The following is a 24961-nucleotide window of genomic DNA, read 5'->3' as shown; positions in this document are numbered from 1 at the left end:
AAAGCCTCTAAGTGCCACCTGAAATGTTCTTCTAAAATGAGCATTTTTATCAAGCTCGTATATTTAAGTTCAGTAATTTCACTTTAATGACAATTAATAGGTAATTTTCATTGCCATAAAGTGAAATAACTGAACATAAACATACAAGCTTGATAAAAATGATCATTCTAGAAGAAAATTTCAGATGGCACTTAGAGGCTTTTGCATCTGAAGTCTTCATACATATATATATATCAACAAAAAAAAAACGTGTAAAGATTTTAAAATGTTAAATAGTAATTATATAAATTATGATTAAATGCCACATAAATATAATACAATTTAAATAAAATCTAACATTAAGGTAATGAGAAATGGAGTTGAAATGTTCTTAATTGTCAAATTATGTCAATTCAAATACTAATCTTTGTATTTTTTAAGCAAAGTAGAATTTGGGGGTGAAATATGACATGTTCGTTCACTTGATCTAAAAACAAGAAACAATTTGTTAGGATATAATAAAGTGTCAAAATGTGGGCCTTTCAGGTAAACAGACAAGACAATATATGGTTTAAAATTCTTCCCTTTATTCCCCTTTGGAATTCTTCCTTGCCCCCCATATCCCTCTATCTGTCTCTCCTCTCTTTCCTCTCTCTACTCTGTTTCCTTCATCTTGCCCCGTGAAACAGGAGGCATGCCCCCCACCCCACAAACAGTCCAGATTGGTGGGCAGAAACAGAACCAGCAACAGTATGACCCATCCAAAGGTCCCCCGGTCCAGAACGCCGCCAGCCTTCACACGCCACCCCCGCAGCTTCCAGGCCGCCTACCCCAGGGTGGGATCCCCATGGCGGGTCTGCCTCTCTCCCTGTCCCAGGGTCAGGCCATGTTGGTGGACCAGCAGGCTCCCATGTCTGGAGGTCAGCTCCAGGTGAAGGTTCAGGGTACTGGGGCCGTGCTGGCTCCAGTTAACCCACATGCACAGCTGCAGGCACAGCTTCAGCAGATACAGTCAGGACTCCACCTCCAGATGCAGCAGCAACAGCAGATGCAGCAGTCGGTCATGCAGCCTGGACAGGCAGTGAGTATGCTTTAAAAAAAACTGTGCCAAGAAATCCTCACTAACCATATTAAAAAGTATTTCTTCCATGTTTGAAAAAGCTTGTTCTGCTTACTGAGATAGTAATAAAAGTGTGTTATGATGGGCATGTTTGTGATTTGGCTCTTTAGTTTTTGGACTGTCCAAAAAAAAAACATCTTGAAATTTTCTGATGAAACTAAAAAGTGGTATAAAATCACATTCACAATTTTATATCGACAGCAAAACCATTATGAAGATATCATCCATATTCAATATATATTGCACAGCCCTATTACACAAGTAGATTTTTTTTTTACAGTTCATATTCTCTTTTCTTTCAGACTGTGACGCTTGTTCGTCCTGGATCAGATTCCTCCCAGCCTGCCCAGCGTTTGATGTCCAACTCTCTCTCCAACGCTGCCATGTCTCCTGCTCCTCTCACATCCCCGTCCTCTCTACCCTCCCCACACACTTCTGTCCCGGTCCGCACCCCCTGTACTGGCCCCAGCCTCTCTTCTGTTGCCCAGTCCAAACTCGCTTCCACGAATGGCACCACCGGGCTGAAAATGTCTGGGCTGGGTCAGAATGCGATCGGGCAGAACTCACAGGAAAGCTCTCAGGACAAGCAAGCAGAACAAGCCAAGTTGGTGAGAACAATTACAATATGATCTTTAATATGTTTGGTATATGTTAATATCAGCTAAAAATAGGTTATTTTGTAGTATATGCTGCCTATAATATCTCAGACAAGATTGTCACATTGCATTGTAGGAGAGTCACGTGCACCAGCGCATTTCAGATCTCCGTAAAGAGGGCCAGTGGTCAGCTAGCCGCTTACCCAAGCTGCAGGAGGCCTGCAGGCCCAAATCCCACTGGGACTACCTCCTGGAGGAGATGCAGTGGATGGCGGCTGATTTTGCCCAGGAAAGGCACTGGAAGATTGCTGCTGCCAAGAAGGTGAGAAGACTCGCACTCAGTCTCTGATATTAGCAATGTCTCAGACAGTATTAATTGAGCCGATTGCTCTGTGACTCCTAGCATAGGTAACACCTCAATGCTTTCGGCCACATGTGACAGTGACAATTAGTTATAGAGCTGGCTAAAATTCTGCTTTGATTTTGAGTTTAATGTCATCTCTGTCTGTAGCTTGTGCGCACATGTGCACGTTACCATGACGAACAGAAGAAGATGGAGGAACGCGAGAAGAGAGAGGAGGAAATGAGGCTGCGGCACATTGCCAGCACCATCGCCCGTGGGGTTGACTACTTCTGGTCCAACATCGAACAGGTACATTTACTTATTATTGATACCAGTCTTATTTTGGTTATTTTTTATATACTGTATATATAGTTAAATTTTATATGCTTTTGTCATTTTTATTAGTTAAAAAAAATATATATTTTAATTTAAGATTTGTTTTTGTTTTAGTAATTTCTGTTAGTTGCCAAGGCAACAATTATAACATCTCTAAGGCTGCGTTTACACTTGGCATTAACATGCGATCACCATGATGCGATCGCCATGATCCGATCAAGCAGATCGGATCATTAGCCAATCAGGACACGGGCCTCTGTATCTGGATAACCGATCGGATTTCTGTTTCTGCATAATATTTAAATTAGGTCTGTAGCACGACACCAAATAAAGAGTAAAAATTATACAAATTAAGCAATGTCCCAATTGCTTTCACTAACTCACTTTACTTTCCTGTGCAATCTCCAGTCTTAGATCAAATTACGTTTTTTGAATGAAGGAAAACTTCCAGAGTTGATCATACAAAAATAACTGGGTTGATCATGTTAAACAAGTCACATCTTCAATCCTCTGGGTTTAATGTCATAGCGTGTGTAACAATTTGTATAACTACTATATAACTACTAAATTAACAGAAATGGGAGATTAATAAACATGCTGAAACAATAAAAACATTCAACATTTAAAACATTAAAAAATAAAAACTTTATTATTCCCATTATTCCTCTGGCAAAGCAGCACACGCTCTTCATTAAGATCGCACGACTGATCACAGCTGTGATTGTTCAGGCGATCGCCTCGTTCAGATAATGTTGCACAATTAAAATGAAAAATGACCTGCACAGTATCATGTAAGTCTAAATAAACTTTTAAATATTGACGTTTATTGTAAGGTTCAAATAAGTTTAATTTCTTGTCTAAACTGCGTCTGGTCATTATTTTCTGACAGCCACGTGGGGAGACTGGGCAGGGATTTATATGACGTCTACCTGTGAATGCAGACACGATGGCTGGATTGCGTTTACATTACACTGAGATCCGATCACAATGCGTCCTCGACTACCTCCGAACCAGGACACGCTGATCGGATAACATTCCGATAAGAAACACGTTTACACTCGTCTTTTCAATGTGTATGTGGACAACATCCGGATGATAAGGGTCGCATGTTAATGCCAAGTGTAAACGCAGCCTAAGGGTCCATTCACACAGAATGCGCTTTGCGGTAAAAAAACAAAACAAAAAACAAGGCTCAGGTCAGTGGGAAAGAAAACGCAACGTCTAGAGAAGCATTTTTTAAAAGTTGAGCTTTTTTTCTTATTTGGGTGCTGCGTTTTTTGGAACACTATGGTATAGACGAGACGCTAGACTTGAGACCAGTCAAACACTTCCGTCTAGTGCATGTTTACATTGAAAAAACAATGGAAAAGAAGGGCAGTGAAATGTAAAAACGTGAATAATTTAATTATTTCCCTCTTACCACAGGTTGTGGAAATCAAGCTGCGTTTCGAGATCTATGATAAACAGCAAAAAGTTCTCGGCCTGCAGAAGGCTGCAAGTAAAGGTGAGATTAAGTAATGATTATATCTGACCTGTCTTAACTGTTTGTCAGAGTTTACTAATTCAGAAGAGACTGTATTGTTACAGGTCATTGTGCTAAACCGGCCCAGTCATCCGGAGAGAAATCAGATAAAGAGAATAAAGGGGTAAGATCTTCTCCATGAGTTCTCAAAGATCCTTCCTCATTGCTTCTTAACTCATCCTCTCATTGTCCACAACAATCTTCAAACCTTTTTTTTTCTCTCCTTTAAGCAGGAGACTGGCCCATCCCGAAAAAGAAAGTCAAGCACCACGCTGTCAGATGTAGAGGGTACATACTTTATTTCTACATAGTTAGCTTGTGTGTGTGCGTCTGTGTGCACGCTGCTGAATGCTCTGTTGTTCTTTTGCAGTTGAAGATGAGGAAAGTACAATAGAAGAGCAAGAGGCTACGGAGGGCTCGGCTGATCAGAAAGCCGAGCTGGCCGATCTTACAAAAGAAGGCAAGTTCTCTTACGTAGAGTTCTCTCGTACTGCGTCGAAGAACGCTACGGGAAAGATATTTCTTTGTCGAGATTGAAGCCAAAAATTAATCCTTAATTTTGTAATATTGTAAAACGCTTTTCTGAAGCATACAACCTAGGCGGAGCAATACAGCTCACCCATTGGCTGCTCTGCCAGAAAAGCACAGCCTATGCGAGGCCAGGACGCTGACCAATGAGGACGCTTCGCGCCCTTCTGCGTCACCTCCCGCCCAAACAGGCGTGGCCTAGGCCTATAAATACGAGCATAGCTGTCTAACACGCCGATTTTCTTAAATTCACGAAGCTGCACGCATCGTTGGATTGGATTCGAGCCGCCACAGCCGTTTGGAACAAGCACCTCAGCAGGACGCGCCTCTTACCTGAAGCCGCTGGTCATCGCCGCCTTCAGCCGCCGTTCCCTGCTGCACTTCTCCGGCGTGGAATATCCTTTACATTATGTGTGTGTGTGTTTTGTGTGTGTGTTCGCCGTCGCGTCACACAGTTTTTCCACACTAAAAGAGCCGAGCGTCTTTTTCAAGATGTCTCGCACCTCCTGTGGCTCGTGTAGAGCCCCGCTCAGCGACGGGGACCACGTGCTTGTGTTTCCTGCCTGTGAGTATCACGCAGCTTCAGCTCTCGTCGATGGCGGCTGCCATCACTGTGATTTGATGCCTACGGTGACTCTGCGGACTCGCCTGGCGTTCATTTACTGAAGCTGCACCCTTTTCCGCCCGCTGTAGTGCCACGCCGTGAAAAGCGCCGTGCTCAGCGGAGCCCGGAACCTCCCTTCACCACGAGATGCTCGCCGCTGCTGCCGCTAGCTTCTCCGCCCGCTTCGCTCGACTCTCTGACCGACGGACAAGGGCCGCTGTGTGCCGCCGCGTCCGTCATGGATGAGGAAGATGAAGCCGTGTCTGTGAAGGACGACTGCTGTTCTCTCCTCGCTTCGGGTAGCGAGGGATGGGCGAGCTCCGAGGATCTCCCCTCCCCCGCCGCTCGTGAGCGTCGACGGAGAAAGACCAGCATCGATGCGCTTACCGGCTGGATGGCTGCTTTTCTGCAGAGGAACGTACGTTACCGTCCTCACGACCCGCGCCTTTTTCTTCCTGAATTCACGAGGAAATCGCGGAGTCCCGGAAAGCCCCGTTTTCAGCCAGGATGCGCATTTCTGCTTCGAGGAAAGCTACAGTGTTAAAATCCCGCCGCGGCCGGATTTCACTAAAATGTCTCGCTCGCACAGTCCCAACATTCGCGACCGTGCCAGTGTATTTTGCAGTCACCAAATCGGCATCAATGCCCGTTTGCCTGCACACAGACGCCGTTTTCACGACGCCCCAGGTAAATCTGAAAATGTATTTACTGGTGTCCCGGCCACGGCCGATGGTGTAATGTGTGTATCCGTAATGCCCACGACCTAGTGCCCATTCGTACACACAAGCACAGCCCTACACAATACAGGGCTTGCACACATAAAATCGACCCGTGTCGGTTGTGCTTCACATGTAAGTTAGTGAACGTGCCCGCTTTTCAGTGCCCACAATCACTACACACTGCATGTCCCGTGGTTTCTGTAAAAACTAAACGAATGCACGGTCAGTCGGTTCTGATAGACAGTACTCTCTGTGCTACACGGTGTCCCGGCCACAGCCGATGATGTAATGTGTGTATCCGTAATGCCCACGACCTAGTGCCCATTCGTACACACAAGCACAGCCCTACACATACAGGGTTTGCACACATAAATCGACTCTTTTCGATTGTGCATTATATGTAGTGAGCGTGCCCGTTTTCAAGCGCCCACAATCACTACAAACTACATGTCACACGGTTTCTATGAAACGAAACCAATGCACGGTCAGTCAGTTCTAATAGACAGTACTTCCCAGTGCTATAAATGTACCCGCGTTCACGCACCCACATTTATTCTCAAACATGCCGAGCCGTACGGGGCTCGCACCGCGCGCTCTCTCTTTCACCTGAGAGAGCTGAGAGCGCGCGCGGGCTGCCCGCTCGATTAAGCGCGCCCCCGCATCACGCTGCAATGGCGCCCATGTTACAGCACACGACTGCTCTCGTGTCGCCGCCATTTCGCGACCAGAGCCCGGTTTTTCAACCCGTGCAAGCACAGCCCTGAACAACGCAGGGTCTGCACACATAAAATCGGCTCATGCCGATTGTGTTTTACATGTAGTGAGCGTGACCCACTGCCAAGTGCCCACAACCACTACACACTGCACGTTCCGCGGTTTTCTGTAAAAACGAAACTAACGAACGGTCAGTCAGTACACAAAAACAGTGTTCCCGGTGTTATAAATGTGCCCGCCACCAAGCGCCCACGTTTATTCACAAACATCACGAGCCCTACGGGACTCGTCCCGCGCGCTCTCTCTCGACACAGAGAGCTGAGCGCGCGCGGGATGCATACTGTGTTAAACATGCCCCCCGCCTCACACGCCACGGCGTCCATGTCACAGCACACGGTTGCTCTCGTGTCGCCGCCATTTCGCGACCAGGGCCCAGATTACATTCAACCCCTAGTCACACGTGCAGATGCATGGGAATGACTTCCCGGGGTCTCAGAATGGGTGCTAGAGACTATAAAAAGAGGCTATTCGCTACAGTTTCATCGACGCCCTCCCCGTTTCACGGAGAAAGTCGAAACTACGGTGAAAACAGAAGTAGCACATCTACTTCGAGCCGAAATAGCGAAGCTATTGAGCAAAGGGGCCATAGAGCCTTTATCTCAAGCTCAGAGCGAAGGGGGTCTGTACAGCAGATATTTTCTGGAACCGAAAAAGACGGGGGTCTCAGACCCATTTTAGATCTCAGGCATCTGAACAAAGCGCTGACAAAGCGAAAGTTCAGAATGCTCACGACCAGAGCTTTCCTCGCGCAGATTCGCCGAGGAGACTGGTTTATGGCAATAGATCTGAAAGACGCGTATTTTCATACAAATTGCGTCACGTCACAGGCGATTTTTGAGATTCGCCTTCGGGGGCCAGGCATATCAGTACACAGTCCTGCCATTCGGCCTGTCTCTAGCACCTCGTACATTTACAGTGTGCATGGACGCGGCGCTGGCACCTCTGAGACTCCGCGGCATTCGAATTCTGAATTATTTGGACGATTGGCTGATTCTAGCTCAATCACCTTCAGAACGCATCCGCCACAAGACCCTAATTCTCGATCACCTCGAGTGCTTAGGTCTGAGAGTCAATTGGGAGAAAAGTTCACTGTTTCCCAGTCAAAGGATCTCCTTTTTAGGACTGGATCTGAACTCACTGTCTATGACAGCACAGCTGTCATCACAGCGCAGGCAAAATACCCTGCAAATGGCGAAATCCTTCCTCAGCGGCCACATAGTGCCACTCAGGAGATTTCAGAAAATGCTGGGCCTCATGGCCTCAGCCTCAACAGTGCTGCAGTTGGGCCTGCTGCGCATGCGCCCACTACAGTTCTGGTTGAGAGCGCGCGTACCGCGCCGAGCATGGTTACACGGTCGTTATCGCCTCAAGGTCACTCAGGAATGCATTTCAGCCCTGACACCATGGAGAGCGTCAGACTGGTACCGGTCAGGTGTAAGCCTGGGGACTTCCTCGAGCCTGAAGGTGGTGTCCACGGACGCGTCCACCTCAGGCTGGGGAGCACTGCTCGACGGCAGTCCGCTCTTTGGCCAGTGGTCAGAGCGAGCCGAACTACCGCACATAAACTGCCTGGAAATGATGGCAGTGGACTTTGCGCTGAGGCGCTTCTGTCCCCGGATAAAAGGACACCACGTCCTGGTCCGCTCGGACAACATGTCGGTAGTAGCCTACATAAACCGCCAGGGTGGCGTGAGATCCCGGAACCTATTCAGGTTAGCGGAACGCATACTGGTGTGGGCCCAGCACAACCTGCGCTCGTTAAGAGCAATGCACGTGCCAGGCCACTTGAACGTAGGCCCGGACAGACTCTCACGGAACAACGTTCCTACGGGAGAGTGGTCCCTACACACACAGACAGTGCGTCTGCTGTGGAAAACGTTCGGCAGAGCGGAAATAGACCTGTTTGCAAACCAGGAAAACGCTCATTGCCCAGAATTCTTTTCGAAGAGCGCGAACGCGCTGGCCAGAGTCTGGCCCCGCCGCCCGCTCTATGCTTTTCCTCCTGTCTCACTCCTGCCTCAAGTGCTGGAGCGTATCAAGGAGAGCGGATGCTCAGTACTGCTAGTTGCTCCATTCTGGACGAATCAGACCTGGTTCCCAGCTTTGATGCGACTGAAAAGTACTGCCCCGTAGCCGATTCCAGTGAGGAGAGACCTCCTCTCACAGGCCAAGGGCTCGATTCTGCATCCTCACCCCGAGCTTTGGTCCCTACACGTATGGGCCATAATCGGGTACCCGCTAACCTCCCAAGAGGAGTGTTAGACACGATCGAACAAGCTAGGGCTCCGTCTACTAGACGGCTCTACGCTTCCAAATGGTCGGTGTTCTCTGGATGGTGTTCAGATCAAGGTCTGTCACCACTTCAGTGTGGAGAACCGGAGATTCTCTCCTTCTTGCAAGAGCTATTGGATAAGGGAAGAACCCCATCCACGCTCAAAGTCTATGTGGCTGCCATATCAGCGTTCGTTAATCCAACGCTTGGCCGTTCACTAGGCAGGAACGACCTGGTGGTCCGCTTCCTGAGAGGCGCCAGGAGGTTAAACCCTCCAAGGCCTCCTTCAGTCCCCGTTTGGGACCTTTCTACAGTGTTGAACGCTATGAAAGGGGCCCCTTTCGAGCCTATTCACTCAGTTGACATGAAACACCTGTCTCTCAAGACCGTGTTTCTTTTGGCTCTCGCTTCAGTGAAGCGTGTGGGAGACTTGCAAGCGCTCTCAGTGAGAGCTTCTTGTATGGAGTTCGGGCCAAACGACTCTATAGTCGTATTGAAACCGAAGCATGGGTACGTGCCTAAGTCCCTCAACACACCGTTCAGGGCTCAGGTCATCTCCCTGTCGGCCATGCCGGCCTCAGAGGACGGAAATAGCTCCCTTTGCCCGGTCAGGGCATTAAGAGCTTACGTGTCCCGCTCCGCTGTTTTTCGACAGACGGAGCAGCTCTTTGTTTCGTTCAGCGGGCACTCCAAGGGACGAGCCGCAACGAAACAGAGTCTATCTCGATGGGTAGTGGACGCCATTGCGCTAGCCTACGCATCTAGAGGCTTGGAATGCCCTTTGGGCATCAGAGCACATTCCACGAGAGGCATGGCCTCTTCATGGGCTTGGTATAGCGGAATCTCGTTACATGATATCTGTATGGCGGCAGGCTGGGCCTCCCCGTCTACATTTATTAGGTTCTATAACCTAGAGGTTCCTGCGTTGCAGGCTAAACTGCTCTCGGTCTAGAAGACTATGTATAAGTGTTCCTGCCCCGCACTGCGGCCCAGGTCACTTCAATGATAATATGTACAAGTGCTCCTGCCCCGCGCTGCGGCCCAGGTCACTTCAATGCCTAATATGTATAAGTGTTCCTGCCCCGCGCTGCGGCCCAGGTCACTTCAATGTTTAAGCATCACTCACTGACAATGTGTCCCATGAGCATGCTATTACCCTTCATATATATCTATATTTACATATATATGCTATTATGCCTTAAGAGGCACTACTATAAGGGATGATGCTATTTTAGCCGCTCTCCCTATACTTCTTGGGGTAGGCGCTTGTATACCAGGGCGCGCGCGCCCTTAGGTGTCTGTGTCGATCCAAGAACACGCACGGCGGTTTGCATAGGGTTCCCGTAGCGTTCTTCGACGCAGTACGAGAGAACTCTACGTAAGAGAACGTACTCGGTTACTAACGTAACCTCGGTTCTCTCTAGGAGAGGGAACGAGTACTGCGTCTCATGCCGTGCGTGTCCACGCTGCGTCGCTTCATTGACGAAAATCGGCGTGTTAGACAGCTATGCTCGTATTTATAGGCCTAGGCCACGCCTGTTTCGGCGGGAGATGACGCAGAAGGGCGCGAAGCGTCCTCATTGGTCAGCGTCCTGGCCTCGCATAGGCTGTGCTTTTCTGGCAGAGCAGCCAATGGGTGAGCTGTATTGCTCCGCCTAGGTTGTATGCTTCAGAAAAGCGTTTTACAATATTACAAAATTAAGGATTAATTTTTGGCTTCAATCTCGACAAAGAAATATCTTTCCCGTAGCGTTCTTCGACGCAGTACTCGTTCCCTCTCCTAGAGAGAACCGAGGTTACGTTAGTAACCGAGTACGTTTTACATCTCAGACGTTTGGTCATGTCTTTGAATGGAAATAAATGTTGATATTAATATTTTGGAAATATATCAGACTATGGACGAATACATAGTATTCCATATTTAGTGATAGACTGAAATATATAGCTGCTTTTTTGGCATTTTTAAGGTCATTGGTCATGCTTTATTGGTCAGTTAAATAAATCTATTTGTATAATTGGCAATGTTTTTTTTATTTTTTTTTATTTAATAAATAAAAAGTTTGAAATGATTTTCAGGAATTTTGTGTGCAACTTTTTATAAGCTAATAATTAAGTTATTTTTAATTAATGTTTTTGTGTAATTTGATTGAATTTTGAGATTAAATTAATTTCCTGAAGTTTTGTGTACATGTTTATGTGTAACGTTTTAAGGCTATTATACGTCTGTATTATATTGGCCAAGGCAACCTCCAACCTAGTTATCAGCCACTGAAAACTCAAACAACCACTACTAGGGCCCTATTAAATCCGTTTTATTTTTTTCCAAATGCTTTTTTTTTTTTTTTTTTTTTTTTTTTTGTCTGGATTTACGTTTTTTTTTCCGTTTTAATTTTTTGGGACTCCCATTTCAATGAAATTTTAGTAATCAAAAATCATGTCTTATGATTTAAATCATGAAACGTATACAATTTAACAATAATTTATGAAATGTACAAAACAAATTACCGGTACATGTGTAGGGCCCTATGAAATCTTTTTTCTTTTAACCAAATTCTTTTTTAAGTTTTATGGATTCCATTTGAATGGTTTGATTACATTTTAATAATCAATGAATTAAACCAATTCTATGAAATAGTTTGTTTGTTTTTCTGAAATTTTGTGTTGTGTATTTAAAATGTTCTGGTAATCAAATGAAGGCATAAAGCATTAATTAAATTAATATTTTAATAATGTGAAATTAAACAAACTTTTTTGTCAAACAAAGTGCTGCACAACAGAGCTTTCCTCTTAGAGCTAAAACCTGGAAGAAAATGTTTAATTATTCCTTAAAACATAAAGTTTTAATAATAAATTATTATTAGTAAAACTTTGTGTTAGTATTATTATTATATTGAGACATGGGTAAATTCTACTGTACAACTGTATATATTTGTCATAATTTCTTTAGGTTAAACCGAACTTTTCAGAAAACCGGACTTTTGAGTCAAATTCGTCACGTGTGCTTCAGTGTGTGTGTGTGGTAAATTAAACCAGACAGAGACACTCAGAGGATTAATATTTAAATAGTCTATGTGGTTTAATATTCACAGACACTAGTCTATATTACAATTCGAGTTAAGTGTACTGACCTACTTTTGATTTCTTCATCCAAGATTTGACAAATTCCGTGTTATACAGTAACACAGTACAGCTACAGTACTGTATACAGTATAGAGTTTTATGACTGGATTTTGGGATTCCGTCCGTGTTTTCCCCATCGCGGAAATCAGAGGGCCCTACACTACTATAAACTGTGTCTGTGTCTTGTAGCTGAAGTGCCATTGGATGATCTGGTGAAGCAGTACGCTGGTGCTTACGCCGAGGGCTTTGAGTGGCCGCAGCCTTCCATCCAGAGCGAGGATGAAGACAGAGAGGAAGCTGATGGTTTGTCTCCAGAACTAAAGCAGTTGTTCATACATTCTCAATAAAAGCCCTGAAATACAAAAATAATATTCAAATAAATCAGTGCTTTTGACAGTGTATTGATTTGATGTTGCAGTAACAGTTTTTTTTTAATGCTGTTCTCTGTTCAGACATGAATTCTCCATTGAACAGTTCACATGATGCAGTGCTAATAGACTCTTTGCTGAGTATGGATCAGTACCGTGGGGCTGAGCGGATGGCTTCTGGCCCTGATGGGAAGCCCACAAAGGATATCGCTGAGGTTGCTGCAGCAACAGACCTGATTCTGCCCAAAGGCAGTGCCAGGACCACTCTAACTGTGAGTCACTTACACTGTTACTCACAGGGACTGATTTAAACAGGAAGATTAGATATTCAATTGAGTGGTTGTTTAATTCAAAGTGGGCTCTCTGTGTTTGAGTGTCTGATGACTCATTATCCCTTTTCATCTCAGAGTCGTTCCTCTCCTCCTGCTCTGTTGCACGGCTCTCTGAGAGAGTACCAGCAGGTCGGGGTGGAGTGGCTGGCAAACCTCTACCGCAAAAACCTCAACGGCATCCTGGCAGATGAAACCGGCCTCGGCAAAACTGTACAGACTGTGGCTTACTTCGCTCACTTGGCCTGCAACCAGGGTATCACCACCAGCCACTTCTTGCACATTTATAGACAATAACAATTTTTTTTTATTTTTTTATTTAAGAATAAAATGCAACACATTCTGGTGTCATGTGGGTGTTGCAGGTATTTGGGGGCCTCATTTGGTGGTGGTGAGGACCTGTAAGCTGCTGAACTGGGAAATGGAGTTCAAACGCTGGTGTCCTGGACTGAAGATACTCCTGTACCTCGGCAGCCGAAGGCAGCGCAGATACAAGAGATTGGTATGAACCATGTACTTTTACATACCAGACTTGCTGTAAATCCAGCCCTGTTGTCAGAGCATTCTTTTTGCTTTGAATTTTTTTTTTCAAATGAGTTGGGAGGTCATTTAAATTATTGGTTATTAAAGGGATAGTTCACTTTGAAATTAAATTTTGGTATGTTTTACCTCAAGGGCATCCAAGATGTAGGTGTCATTGTTTCCGCAGTAGTTTCAATTTTGATATTTTTAAGGTCAAACCGTTCTTGTCTGTCAGTCGTATAATGCAGGTCTATGGTCACCACCTCAAAGAGCATGCACAGAGAAGTCCAAATTAAACAATTCCCCATCTTTTTTCCCCCTCTTGTCTGTTCTCACTTTCCCACTGTCGTCTAAATGTGTGCAGAGGTGGTGTGAGCCCAACAGCTTCCACGTGTGTGTGACATCATACAAGCTTCTGCTGAAAGATCAGTCTCACTTTATGAGGAGGCGATGGAGGCACCTGGTGCTGGACGAGGTGCAGCTCATCAAGAATATGAATGAGAAACACTGGGAGACCATCTTCAACGTAAAGAGGTTAGGAAACATGCCAAAACACTGGAACAATTTTCCATTTGGTATCTATTGGTGTCATGTGTTTGAGATTTTTACATTTGAGAAAATATTTACAGTACATTTGGTAGATTTTTTAACTGCTGTTGTCACTGTAATTGTTACTATAACTAATACGGCTGAAATAAAGCTAAAACATAAATATTAAAAACTTAAACTTAAAAAATAGACTGAAATTAAAAAACTAACAAAAATGACAAAAGCACAAAATTATTCTAACTTAAACTAAAATTAAAATGTAAACAGAAAAATATAAAAATAAAAGCTAATTTGAAATATTAATAATACTTCTATTTGTATGCATGTGTGTGTGTGTATATATATATATATATATATATATATATATATACATATATATATACATATATATATAATACTAAATTAAAATGATTGCTTTTATTTTTTCTTTTCTTTTAAGCAAAATTGTAAAGAAATGTAATATCATCCATGTACCCGTTATCAGTCTTAACATAAAAAAAATAATTAGATGCTTATTTGCATCTTCATATCGATGCATCCTTACTATTAAGATATATTGTAAAAGTTAATTTTTTTATATTACTTTTTTTTTTTTTGTCTTCTCAACAGTCAGCAGAGGATCCTCTTAATCAACACACCTCTGCAGAACACTCTGAAAGAGTTATGGACCATGATCCACTTCCTCCTGCCTGGAATCACTCACCCATACCTCAGCTTCCCCATCAAACCCGGCACCGATCAGAACCAGGACTACTGCCACAAACTGGTCATCAGACTGCACAGGGTGAGGCCCGATGGAAGTTGTTTCTGGTGGCTTTAACACAGGACGTTGTGCCTAACTACCGTTCAGGAGCACCACGGTCATAATTTTTTTCTTCCTTTCTGCTGTAGATGATTCAGCCCTTCATCCTGCGTCGTTCCAAGAGAGATGTAGAGAAGCAAATGCCCAAGAAGTACGAGCACATTCTCAAGTGCCGTCTGTCCAAGAGGCAAAAGAGCATGTACGAGGACATCCTTATCCAGCCCAGGTCAGTACAGGACACACTCAGCCAAACACACCTTAACCAGCTCATCTCCAAGTCATCCATTTTGAGTGGTTCTCTATTTTTCTACTGCCCTCTAGTGCACAGGAGGCTCTAAAGACAGGACATTTTGTCAGAGTCCTGGAGGTTCTTATGCAGCTGCAGAAGATCTGCAACCATCCAGACCTGATCCAACCCAGAGACACACACAACTCTTACATATGTCAGCCACTTCAGTACAACACCCCATCATTACTGCTCACCGCACTGCAGCAGGACCAGTGGAAGGTAAGCAAGAGAAATAAACGCATAATAAACACATGGACTGTGCAAGATAGAAGATGTTTGTTGACTAATAGGCCATTTTCTGTTCCAGACTGTAGATATGTCACTGTTTGACCTGATTAGTAACGAGGGCAAGTTGACTCGTTATGAGGCAGAGGAGGCTCTGCCAAAACTCAGAATGACCAAACAGCTGATCGAAGAGATCTACAGTGCACGTGACCCACCAGCACGACCCAGACCATGCAAGATCAAACCTATGAGGTGTCCATTCTTAAATACCCACCACTCTCATATCATAATGAATTTTATGATGAATTCTGTAATGTAAACATTAAACAAGCATGATGAAACTTGACTGTGGTTCGCTGTAAATTCCCCTACAGGCATAATGTTTGTAAATGAGACAAACCTAATAATATCACAATACAGTGTTAATACTGATGTGATGTTGGTGCTATTGTTTTCACACCAAAAATCCTTTCACTTCCTAGAATGATGTAATTATGGAACTGGTTCTTGTTAGATATAATGGGTATATTTCTTAATACATTGGTGTTTTTTAATGGTAAACAGTCTACGCGCTATAGTAGTGAATATTACTTTTGTTTTTATTGAACATATTATGACATGTATGATGGGGAGATGACAATGTACCACAGGGATGGCCCAGATTAATTGGTCCTGACTGTTGGATGTTTGTAACTTCAGGTTGTTCCAGCCAGTGCAGTATGGGACTAAACCAGAGGGGCGTCTTGTTCCCATGACTAGCAGCACCACTCAAGCCCCTCGTGCCACTGCTGTGACTACTGCCCCCACCACCACTACCAACCCTGTTACTGCTGTTACTAGCACACAACCCAGGGGCAAATCACCTCTTACCACAACCACTTCTACACAGGGTAAGACCCTAACTTCTTACACAAACGTGTTCCCACACGTAGACCCATAACTCACAATCTGCAAGTTTTTGTGAAGTGGAATGAGATTTTTTGATGCAGATGGTCTCCTCCCCAGAAAACATGCTCATGTCAGTTATTTGTTTCTAGGAATCTCTATTTACATCTTTTTTTATGTGTTTATTTGTTGCCATCTCTGATATTTGTGTTAGTTAATTACTTAAACTAATATATCACCCTAGAATTTTCATTTTCGGTTGAACTATCCTGAACTGCAAGTCGGCATGAAATGGAAATTTCTTCTATATTTGTCAATTGGGAATTGATTGGATCATTGTTGTTTGTTAATTGCTGTTATCTCATGTGAGTTGCACACATCATATAGAAGAGATGTCATTGCAATGGGGAGGGGAAGTTAATATTTTTTATTGAAGATTATAAGGACACAGGTATTTAACATAATGCGCACGGATAAATTATTGATTATAAACACTGCATCTTTCCTTAAATTTTGATTTCATGGTGACTTAAAGCAATCGCATAGCACTGCAATTTATCCGTGCGCAACTTTCTAGCACTCTGGCAAGCACCATTTAACAAAAATCTGTATAATATAATAAATAATGTAACATTTATTGTATGTCCCAAATAACAGATTTTCTTTAATCCTCCACCCCCATTACACTCGCTTTGAATGGTCTGTTGAGATTGTTAACTCCACCTCTTTTTCCTTAGCCTCCGCAATCAAAAGCTCAACAGGACCACTCTTATCAGGAGCCACCCCTAACCCCCCCTCTACCCCTCTGGCAATGGGTGTGACCGGGGTCACTGCTATGCCTGCTGTGACCCCTCACGCCCCTGCCGCCCACCCCCTCCAGCCCAGTTTGGTAACCCAGAGGCTGGTGCTCAGCTCCCAGGCCCAGGCACGCTTGCCTAGTAAGTGGCCTCCCCATCACCGACAGCAGATCGGCCCTCTCCTCTGCACACTCTCCCTTGTGCACCTGCACTTAAACGTTTCCTTATTATCATGCGCTCAAGCACAGCAGTAAACAACCCGAGTAAAGATCAGAGACAACGGTACGTCTCTGCTGAAGTGGGCTAGCTTTCATACAGACCTCCACCAGAGAAACTAATGGTGAAAATTCAACCCGTAGTGTGTCGGCAAACAAATCGACACCGTGTCTGCTGGCATATCTCCAGTCTGATTTGAAGTGTAAAAAATCTTTGGCTTCAGCAGATGACCTACAGTGGTTTCTCTCCTCACCCTTCGTAAACAAGCATGAGTCCACCAGATCTCTCTCTGGATTGCACCCACTGCCTCCAGTTTTTCACTTCTTTTTTTGACATATTTATTCCCTTCCCTTTATTCTGGTTTCCGTTCTGCATTTTAATGACTAATCTCTTTGTTTTTTGTGCAGTTCAGCTGAAGGATGATCCAGAAGCTTTCTAATATGGTTTTGCCTCCCTATCGTTTCAGTGCAGCTTTTCTTCAGAGCTGTTTATTTCATTAGCCGTTTTTCCACTGTCGGGCCAGTGCGCACTAGGGCTAAAAATGAGCCGGACGGGGCCAATAGCCTCGGACCTTGAGCAATGAGGCCAAAATCAAGTTGCGTTTCCACTGTCGTACCAGTAGCCTCGCAGTGCTACAAAATGAGCATCACAGAAGTGAACGTTTGGTCTTTGCTTAAAGACTTTTAAGACTCGATATTTGACAAATGATTTACAAGGAAAAATGTTGCAGCTGACACAAATTAATAAATTACTGTCGGAGTCCACATCAATCATTCTGAATCAAACTGGTGTTTATCATTATCTCACATAAAAAGAGAACATGCATACTTATTCAGCTGCATCTGTTTCTGTTTATTTCTGATACAATATGTCACATTTCTTTAGTAAGAATGACATCTCTCCTGTCTCACTATAATGTTATCCTTTCAGCTAGAGCAACAGAGGGAGCTCACGGACAGAAAACAGGAGTTATATGAGTAACCGGAGTATATATAATATATGACATGTGGATGCATTAGTCCGGTATAAACAACGGCACAGGGAAGAGAGATATGAAACCAAATAAATACATGCATATGATTTGTCTTTGTTCTTAATCTTAATCATATGTGTATTTATTATGGCAATGATTAGCATAAGTAGCCTTTAGCATTGCATATAAATACATTTCTGCATCATACTGTGATCGAATCGCAATCAGAAATTGTCATACACTCGCTGGTGTCTGAAAGTGAGTTTAGAGCTAAAAATTGTTTTCAATGTCTTAAAAGTTTTTGTTAGCTGCTAGTTTTATATAAAAACATGGGAAATTAGCAGCGGTGTTGACTATCTCCTGACTCTGATAAACTCTGCCTTTGTTAATGACCACTCCTCAAGCCCCAGTTGGCCCGCTTTGGACCAAGGTATTTGGTGGGCCAAAAACCCCTGGCCATTGACCCAGAGGAATCCCCGATGAGGCACTATCAATGGATGTGACAGTGGAAATGCTACTGGCCCTGGCACGCACTAGCACGCTCACTTTTGGAAACACGGCTATTGTCCTTCTGTGGGTGAAAAGAGCATTAGGCTTGTGGGCCCTGCTCCCCATATCACATGTAACTATTGTTACATGGGAAACCTTTTAAACAAACAAAGATTTGCACCCACTTTTATTCGCTCTGCTAAACGGGTCAGACTGATTTCAGTTTGTTTGTTTCAGGTTTTTATTTGTAATGTTTTGTTTGTGAAAGTGTCTTTCGTTTAACACACCCCGGTCACGCATGTCTCTTTCCGTGCTCACCCCGAAACTAACTAAAATGTTTTTTGTGTTTTTTTCTCTGAGAGAAGTTTTTAGCTGCTTTGCACTGTAATTTAACATTATTCATTTTTCCCTACTGAAGGTGGAGATGTGGTGAAGGTTGCTCAGTTAGTTGGACAGAGCCGCATCACCCAGCCAGAGACCCCTGTGACCCTGCAGTTCCAGGGAAACAAGTTCACCTTGTCCCCAAGTCAGCTGCGGCAGCTCACCACTGGCCAGCCCCTGCAGCTCCAAGGTACACTCGGTAATGTCCAGCCCGTGTTCATCCTCTCTCTGTCTCATTTCATTGCCATGGTCAGTCCCTTGTGCCAGTTGATTTTATGTGTGAACAGTGGCCTAATGCGACGCTTATATATGTATGTGTCTGCATTAGGCAACATCCTGCAGATTGTGTCAGCCCCCGGACAGCCTCTTCTCAGGCCACAGGGACCACCTATGGTGATGCCTACAGTGCCCCAGGCTGTGCCTGTCCAGAACTCCTCGGGCACGCCACCCCCTGCCACCTCCTCACCACAAGGTGAGACACTGCTCCATCCTAAAGCTGATTGTTATTCTCAATAGTGACCGACCATCACCTAAATCAGTGGTTCTCAACCTTTTTGCCAACAAAAGGACATTTTAAAGGACATCCATGTAGGTCAAAATGTTACTGCTACTTGTTCCAGTACCTGCTTTTTAGCTACTTGTTTTCAATGTTTGTTTGTTGTTATATATAGCAACTAGGACTAGTAATATCTTACAATAATAAAAAAAGTTTTTTTTATAATTAAAAGATAACAAATAAAATGTATAATTTAACATAACATTATAGTTAAATGATTTCCTGAATGATTCCATTCCTCTCTCCCCACAAATTGTGTTAAATGAAAATAAAGGCAGAAAGGGCAAATAATATAAATAATAAGTATACATTATTAATAATATAATTACAATAATTCCAAAATGTATAATTCCATCACGTTATCTCTGTTTTTCAGTGTTTACCCTCTTAATGCCCAATGAATTTACATGACACGACCTTTCTAGTTATTTTTGATTTTATAAGCTTTATTATTTTGAATCACTAATAGACTATTTCTACCTGATTAAATGCATTTTATTTAGTAAGCTCACTTAAGAACTTTAGTTTAAAAAGTTTCAGAATTTTTGTCATATGTAAATGTATCTTGTATAATCATAACTGCGGTATTTTACTTTTTTGTTTAGATTTTATTTAACTTTCTTTTTTTTTTTTTTTACTTTTTACAATATATTGTATTTTATATATATATATATTATAAATTATTAAATATTTTAGAGCTTGACGTTGCTAGGCTAAATTATATTTGTTATATAAAAAAAAAAAAAACGAAGGATTTATTATTTATTTCAGTTCTAGACATTTTTTAAATCAAAGTCAACTAAAAAATGTTAAGCCATTTTGTGCCCCTTTAAGTGTGCTGAGGTCCCCTAGTTGTTCCTGGCCCCTGGTTGAGAACGACTGACCTAAATATGTGATATTCTACTGATGTCTTGGATAATTTAAACTTAAGCTCTCTTTCTGTCTGTTTCCATAAAGCAACCAACATGGCAGCCACAGTCAATCAAGCTACCACAGACACGGAAACAAACGCTAAACACTCAGCTAACGCCACAACACAGGTGAGTTTGGAAGACATGTTAAAGGAAATAATGAGGTCCATTGAATAGTTGAATAGAACACCGAACCTTATCTTTGTGTCTCTTTAGGAGTCAAGTGAGGAAAGAAACAGGCAGCTGAAAGAGCGTCTGGCTAGTTTATTATATGCGAACGGGCGGCGGTCCTCGCGCTCTGTGCTGTATGGCTCAGACTTAATCAAATCCTGCTCCATTTATGAGGGACGCCCCCCACCGACCTTCCCCGCTCCCCAGCACTCCCGCTGGTCCTGGGTTGGCAGAGATAGTTGCATCAGGGCTCAGCAGACATGCGTGTCCACAGTGGCTCCACTCCGCTCAGCGATTCTATCCAACACGGAGCAGGAGGTGGCAGCATGCATCTTGTTGAAGAGGTCTGGATTTGACGATGAACTGTTTGCCATGTTGCCAGTTTTTCGTGATCTAATTCTGCTTCCTGTTATATTTTAGGTTCTCCTGCATACTTCCCGCTGCTGTGGCCCCTCCTCCTCAGCTGTATGCGTCCAATCCTCCACCATTTTACAGTATAGCACAAAAATCATTCAGGCGCCTGCTACAGGAAGTGTCTGCTCCACACAACGCAGAGATCCGGAATTTAGCCTGTCCTCCTGTCACCAGCTTCCCTGATATACACTTGCTTGAGATGGATTCAGGTGTGCATTCAGCTCTTTTTCCTACAATCCTTACAAATACTATTGATATTTAGTTGAGCATACCATTGTATATTCTTCTATACATCCTATGTGACACGGAAGACTGGAGTAATGATGCTGAAAATTCAGCTTTGCATCCCAGGAACAAATTACGTTTAAAAAAAATGTTAAATAGAAATGTTATTTTAACCTGTAATTATATTTCACAATATTGCTATTACTGTATTTTTGCTTAAATAAATGCAGCCTTGGTGAGCATAAGAGACTACTATCAAAAACGTAAAAAATCTTACCAACCCCAAACTTTTGAACGGTAGAGTGTCTGTTATACTAGTCACCTTTATAATCCATAAATATCAGTATAAAGTTTGGCCCACTTTTGCAGCTTATTTTACCCAGTTGTAAACTGTCAGATTGTGTCTTCCTTTCCAATTTGGATAATCCCGCAATAGCAGAATGCCATGGAAAAAACAAATAAAAAGTATGGCATGGAAATCTTGGGCTGAAACCAGCTGTAAAAAAGTATCAAATACAACCGTTATAATGGTATACATTTGGATGTGATATAATGTTCCTGTATCTGATTGCAGGAAAACTAGAAGCGCTGTCCATCCTGCTGCAGAAGCTGAGCATCGAGAACAGACGAGTTCTGATATTCACCCAGATGGCTAGCATGCTAGACATACTGGAGGCCTTCTTAGACCACCATCACCTCACCTACGTACGGCTGGATGAGAGTCTGTCACTGGAAGAGAGACGGGTAAGATACCTGGAGTAATATTCACTGTTACCCTGGCTAAGTCCTGGTCCCGCTGAGGCTCTGGTGGTTTCTGGGCTTTAATTGAAAGGGCATATCATTGAGTGTTCTTCCCTGCCTGTTTGATTTAGTTCCACACAGAGCCTCAAAAGATGCTTACATATCAATTAAACACCATCAACACCACTACTATGTAATCTTGGTCATCTTGTATTGAAAATGCAATGCTTAACTTATCTTGTTTCTCATATCCTGTTTGATTTCAGGTGCAGGTCAAAAGGTTTAACCGCAACAGACATATCTTCTGCACCATCCTGACCAATCGCTGCTGCTCGGCCATGGGTCACGTGTTTGACGCAGATACAATTGTGTTTTACGACACAGACCTAAATCCCAGCATGGACATGCGCACGCAGGAGTGGTGTGACAAGATTGGTCGCTCCAAAGACATCCACATCTACAGGTCAGACTGATGGACAAATTAAATTGAAGTTACTTGTCAGGTTTATTTTTGTAAGCTTTTATACTGACCCTGTGCTCTGTCAGGTTGGAGAGCGGGAACTCCATTGAGGAGAAACTCTTGAAGAATGGCACTAAAGACCTTATACGAGAGGTAGCTGCACAGGGGATGGACTACACTCTGGCCTTTTTAACACAGGTAAACGCACATGTACAGCCGTTTACTTCGTGTACACCCAATCTTGCACTTTTACGGTCATGTGATTACTGTAATCTTTTATATTGAGGGACGGTTTCAAAACCTAAGAAGTTACGAGATTACATTTCAGTCAGGATGTGACCTATATAGGAAGTAGACAATGAGGCAGCTCACTAGGTTTGGGAACAGAGCCTGACTCTCACAAGCCACATAATGCTCACATTATGAATATGTGCTGGCCTTTCACAGCGCACCATTCAGGATCTGTTTGAGGTAGAGGCCGGCTCTGGAGAGAAAGTGGAAGAGTTTGTGGTCCTCCACCAGGAGCCCTCCCCATCTGAATCCATCCCCCCTCACGTAGCCAGACCCTACATCCAGGCCCTGAATACCATCCGACTGGACACCCAATATAAAGATGAGGAGGAGAAGACAGAGATAAACAGAGATGTGAAAAGTGATAAAGAGGAAGTGGGAGGACAGAAAGAGATTGATGTGGAGGAGGGGATGAGAGAGGAGACGTCACAGTTAGAGGAGCTGGCGGCAGTGATGGAGCAGGTGAGGTTATAGAAAATGAATGTTACTTGAACATTTCTTTGATATTGTACGTGTTTTTATGCCTTGAACATTGTTGCAATGTTGAATTTTCAGCATTATTACTCCAGTCTTCACTGGCATATGATCCTTTAGAAATCCTTCTACTATGCTGATTTGGTGCTCAAGAAAAAAAATCGTATTATTTTTGTTAAAAACAGTTATGCTGCTTACTATTTTGTGCAAACCGTGATACATTTTGTTCTGTATTATCTGAATATAAAAGAAAAGCATTTATTTGAAATAGAAATCTTTCTGTAAAATTATAAATGTCTTTACTGTCACTTTTGATCAATTTAACACATCCATGCTGAATAAAAGTACCGGAACTCATTAAAAAAAAAAATCGTACTGACCCCAAACTTTTAAACTATATATTTCTGACACATAAAAATACATTCTGAGATGTGATGTATTGATTGAAGTTTGTGGTGTGTTGTCTAGCTGACTCCTATTGAGAGATACGCACTGCACTATCTGGAGTATCTGCACATCAGCGAGGATGAACGGGTTATAAAGGTATGAAAATGATTTTAGATATGACAATCAATGTGCTATGCCCACCCTGTAAATACTTCAATACAGATTGTTTAACTGTCAGTGTTTGTGTGAGTTGCAGGAGCGCATAGAGGCTGCTAAGAGAGGCTGGGAGCTGCAGCAGCAACAGAAAGTGAAGGTGGAGAAAGAGGAACAAATGATCCTAGAAGATGAGGAGGATCTGTTCACCTACACCAGAGAGGACGCATACAACATGGTACAAATATATTCTAATGTGCTTTTCAGTAGGAAGTTAGTATGTAGTGTAGATTCGATAACTTTTCCCTATCCTCTTTACAGGAGTACGTGTTCGATAATGAAGATGGACAGACGGAATTAATGCCGGTAAGTTGAAGACTGCAAACTTTTAAAGTGTTTAGGGTCAATTGTTCAAAAACACATTTTACCCCAAAATGATATACATATTCAAATATATGCCAAAAACCCTAAGGATACAAAAAATTGGCCTGATTTGTCTTTTTATTTTTTTAGGTAAATATATTGATTTGTTTTTGATTTTGGTGTGAAATTCTTTTGATTTGTTTTTTTTTAGATCCACCCCAATATTTAATCAGAGAGCCTGAATTTTTTTTTTTCTAACTCTTACTGTTGCTCTATTCTGTAGCTGTGGACTCCCCCAACTCCTCCGCAGGATGATAATGATATCTACATTGACTCTGTAATCTGCCTCATGTATGACACTGCGCCAATGCCTGAGTCCAAACTGCCCCCGGTCTACGTCCGCAAAGAGCGCAAGAGACACATGGACCCATCAGGTTTGACTGCTCAAGAAACGCTGCCGACGTCTGAACTTACTGTGCTCAAGCAGATGCTAAATTCTCTCTCTTTCTCTCTCCCCGCTCTCGTCAGCTCTGGGACGTAAGAAAAAGAAGGGCCATGGAGAATCAGTGATTCCTCCGCGCTCTCTCTTTGACAAGGCCAGTCTGCTCAAGGTAAGGCGGGAAGGCAAAGATCAGAAAAAGAACTTCTCTCTGAAGCAACAGGCTCCCTTCGCCAAACCGCTGCCCTCACTGCTCAAACCAGCCATGGAGGCCGGACAGGACAACCCTGAGTGGCTCATCAGTGAGGACTGGGCCCTGCTGCAGGTACTAGATCCATCACGTTATCACATTATCATTGCATAAGTATTATGACCACACAGTTGTGTGTTGGATGGATAAGCTGAGGTTGTAATTCTCTTTCCCCCTATTTTCACAGGCTGTAAAGCAGTTACTGGAACTTCCTCTGAACCTGACCATCGTGTCTCCAGCTCACACTCCTAACTGGGACCTGGTGAGCGATGTGGTCAACTCCTGCAGCAGGATTTACCGCTCGCCAAAACAATGCCGTAGCCGTTATGAGAACGTCATCATTCCAAGAGAGGAGGGCAAGGTGAGCGATTGTACCAGTATCACCTGA

At 43.4% G+C, this 24961-nt stretch overlaps 1 protein-coding gene across 6 annotated transcripts in view; it reads left to right on the top strand.

Annotated features, from left to right (window-relative positions):
- ep400 (E1A binding protein p400) overlaps positions 1-24961 on the top strand; it is a 41573-nt gene that overhangs the window by 7706 nt on the left and 8906 nt on the right. For all 6 annotated transcript variants that reach the window (XM_079637990.1, XM_079637991.1, XM_079637988.1 and 3 more), the window contains exons 5-38: positions 669-1060; positions 1402-1707; positions 1832-2017; positions 2207-2347; positions 3800-3878; positions 3962-4020; positions 4127-4184; positions 4267-4356; positions 12103-12216; positions 12366-12553; positions 12689-12866; positions 12976-13112; positions 13497-13666; positions 14291-14465; positions 14573-14709; positions 14805-14991; positions 15080-15249; positions 15697-15887; positions 16620-16820; positions 18776-18937; positions 19067-19210; positions 20252-20334; positions 20422-20720; positions 20797-20999; positions 21590-21759; positions 22023-22219; positions 22303-22414; positions 22664-22969; positions 23450-23524; positions 23625-23759; positions 23843-23887; positions 24168-24318; positions 24413-24648; positions 24761-24934. In XM_079637990.1, coding sequence (XP_079494116.1) covers positions 669-1060; positions 1402-1707; positions 1832-2017; positions 2207-2347; positions 3800-3878; positions 3962-4020; positions 4127-4184; positions 4267-4356; positions 12103-12216; positions 12366-12553; positions 12689-12866; positions 12976-13112; positions 13497-13666; positions 14291-14465; positions 14573-14709; positions 14805-14991; positions 15080-15249; positions 15697-15887; positions 16620-16820; positions 18776-18937; positions 19067-19210; positions 20252-20334; positions 20422-20720; positions 20797-20999; positions 21590-21759; positions 22023-22219; positions 22303-22414; positions 22664-22969; positions 23450-23524; positions 23625-23759; positions 23843-23887; positions 24168-24318; positions 24413-24648; positions 24761-24934 — 5651 coding nt within the window. The remainder of the gene's footprint in view (positions 1-668; positions 1061-1401; positions 1708-1831; positions 2018-2206; positions 2348-3799; positions 3879-3961; positions 4021-4126; positions 4185-4266; positions 4357-12102; positions 12217-12365; positions 12554-12688; positions 12867-12975; positions 13113-13496; positions 13667-14290; positions 14466-14572; positions 14710-14804; positions 14992-15079; positions 15250-15696; positions 15888-16619; positions 16821-18775; positions 18938-19066; positions 19211-20251; positions 20335-20421; positions 20721-20796; positions 21000-21589; positions 21760-22022; positions 22220-22302; positions 22415-22663; positions 22970-23449; positions 23525-23624; positions 23760-23842; positions 23888-24167; positions 24319-24412; positions 24649-24760; positions 24935-24961) is intronic.

Source organism: Phoxinus phoxinus (genome assembly GCF_949152265.1).
Source record: "Phoxinus phoxinus genome assembly, chromosome: 15".
NCBI lineage: Eukaryota > Metazoa > Chordata > Actinopteri > Cypriniformes > Leuciscidae > Phoxinus > Phoxinus phoxinus.
The sequence above is the reverse complement of the archived record's forward strand: the minus strand, read 5'-3'. Positions and strand labels throughout refer to the sequence as shown.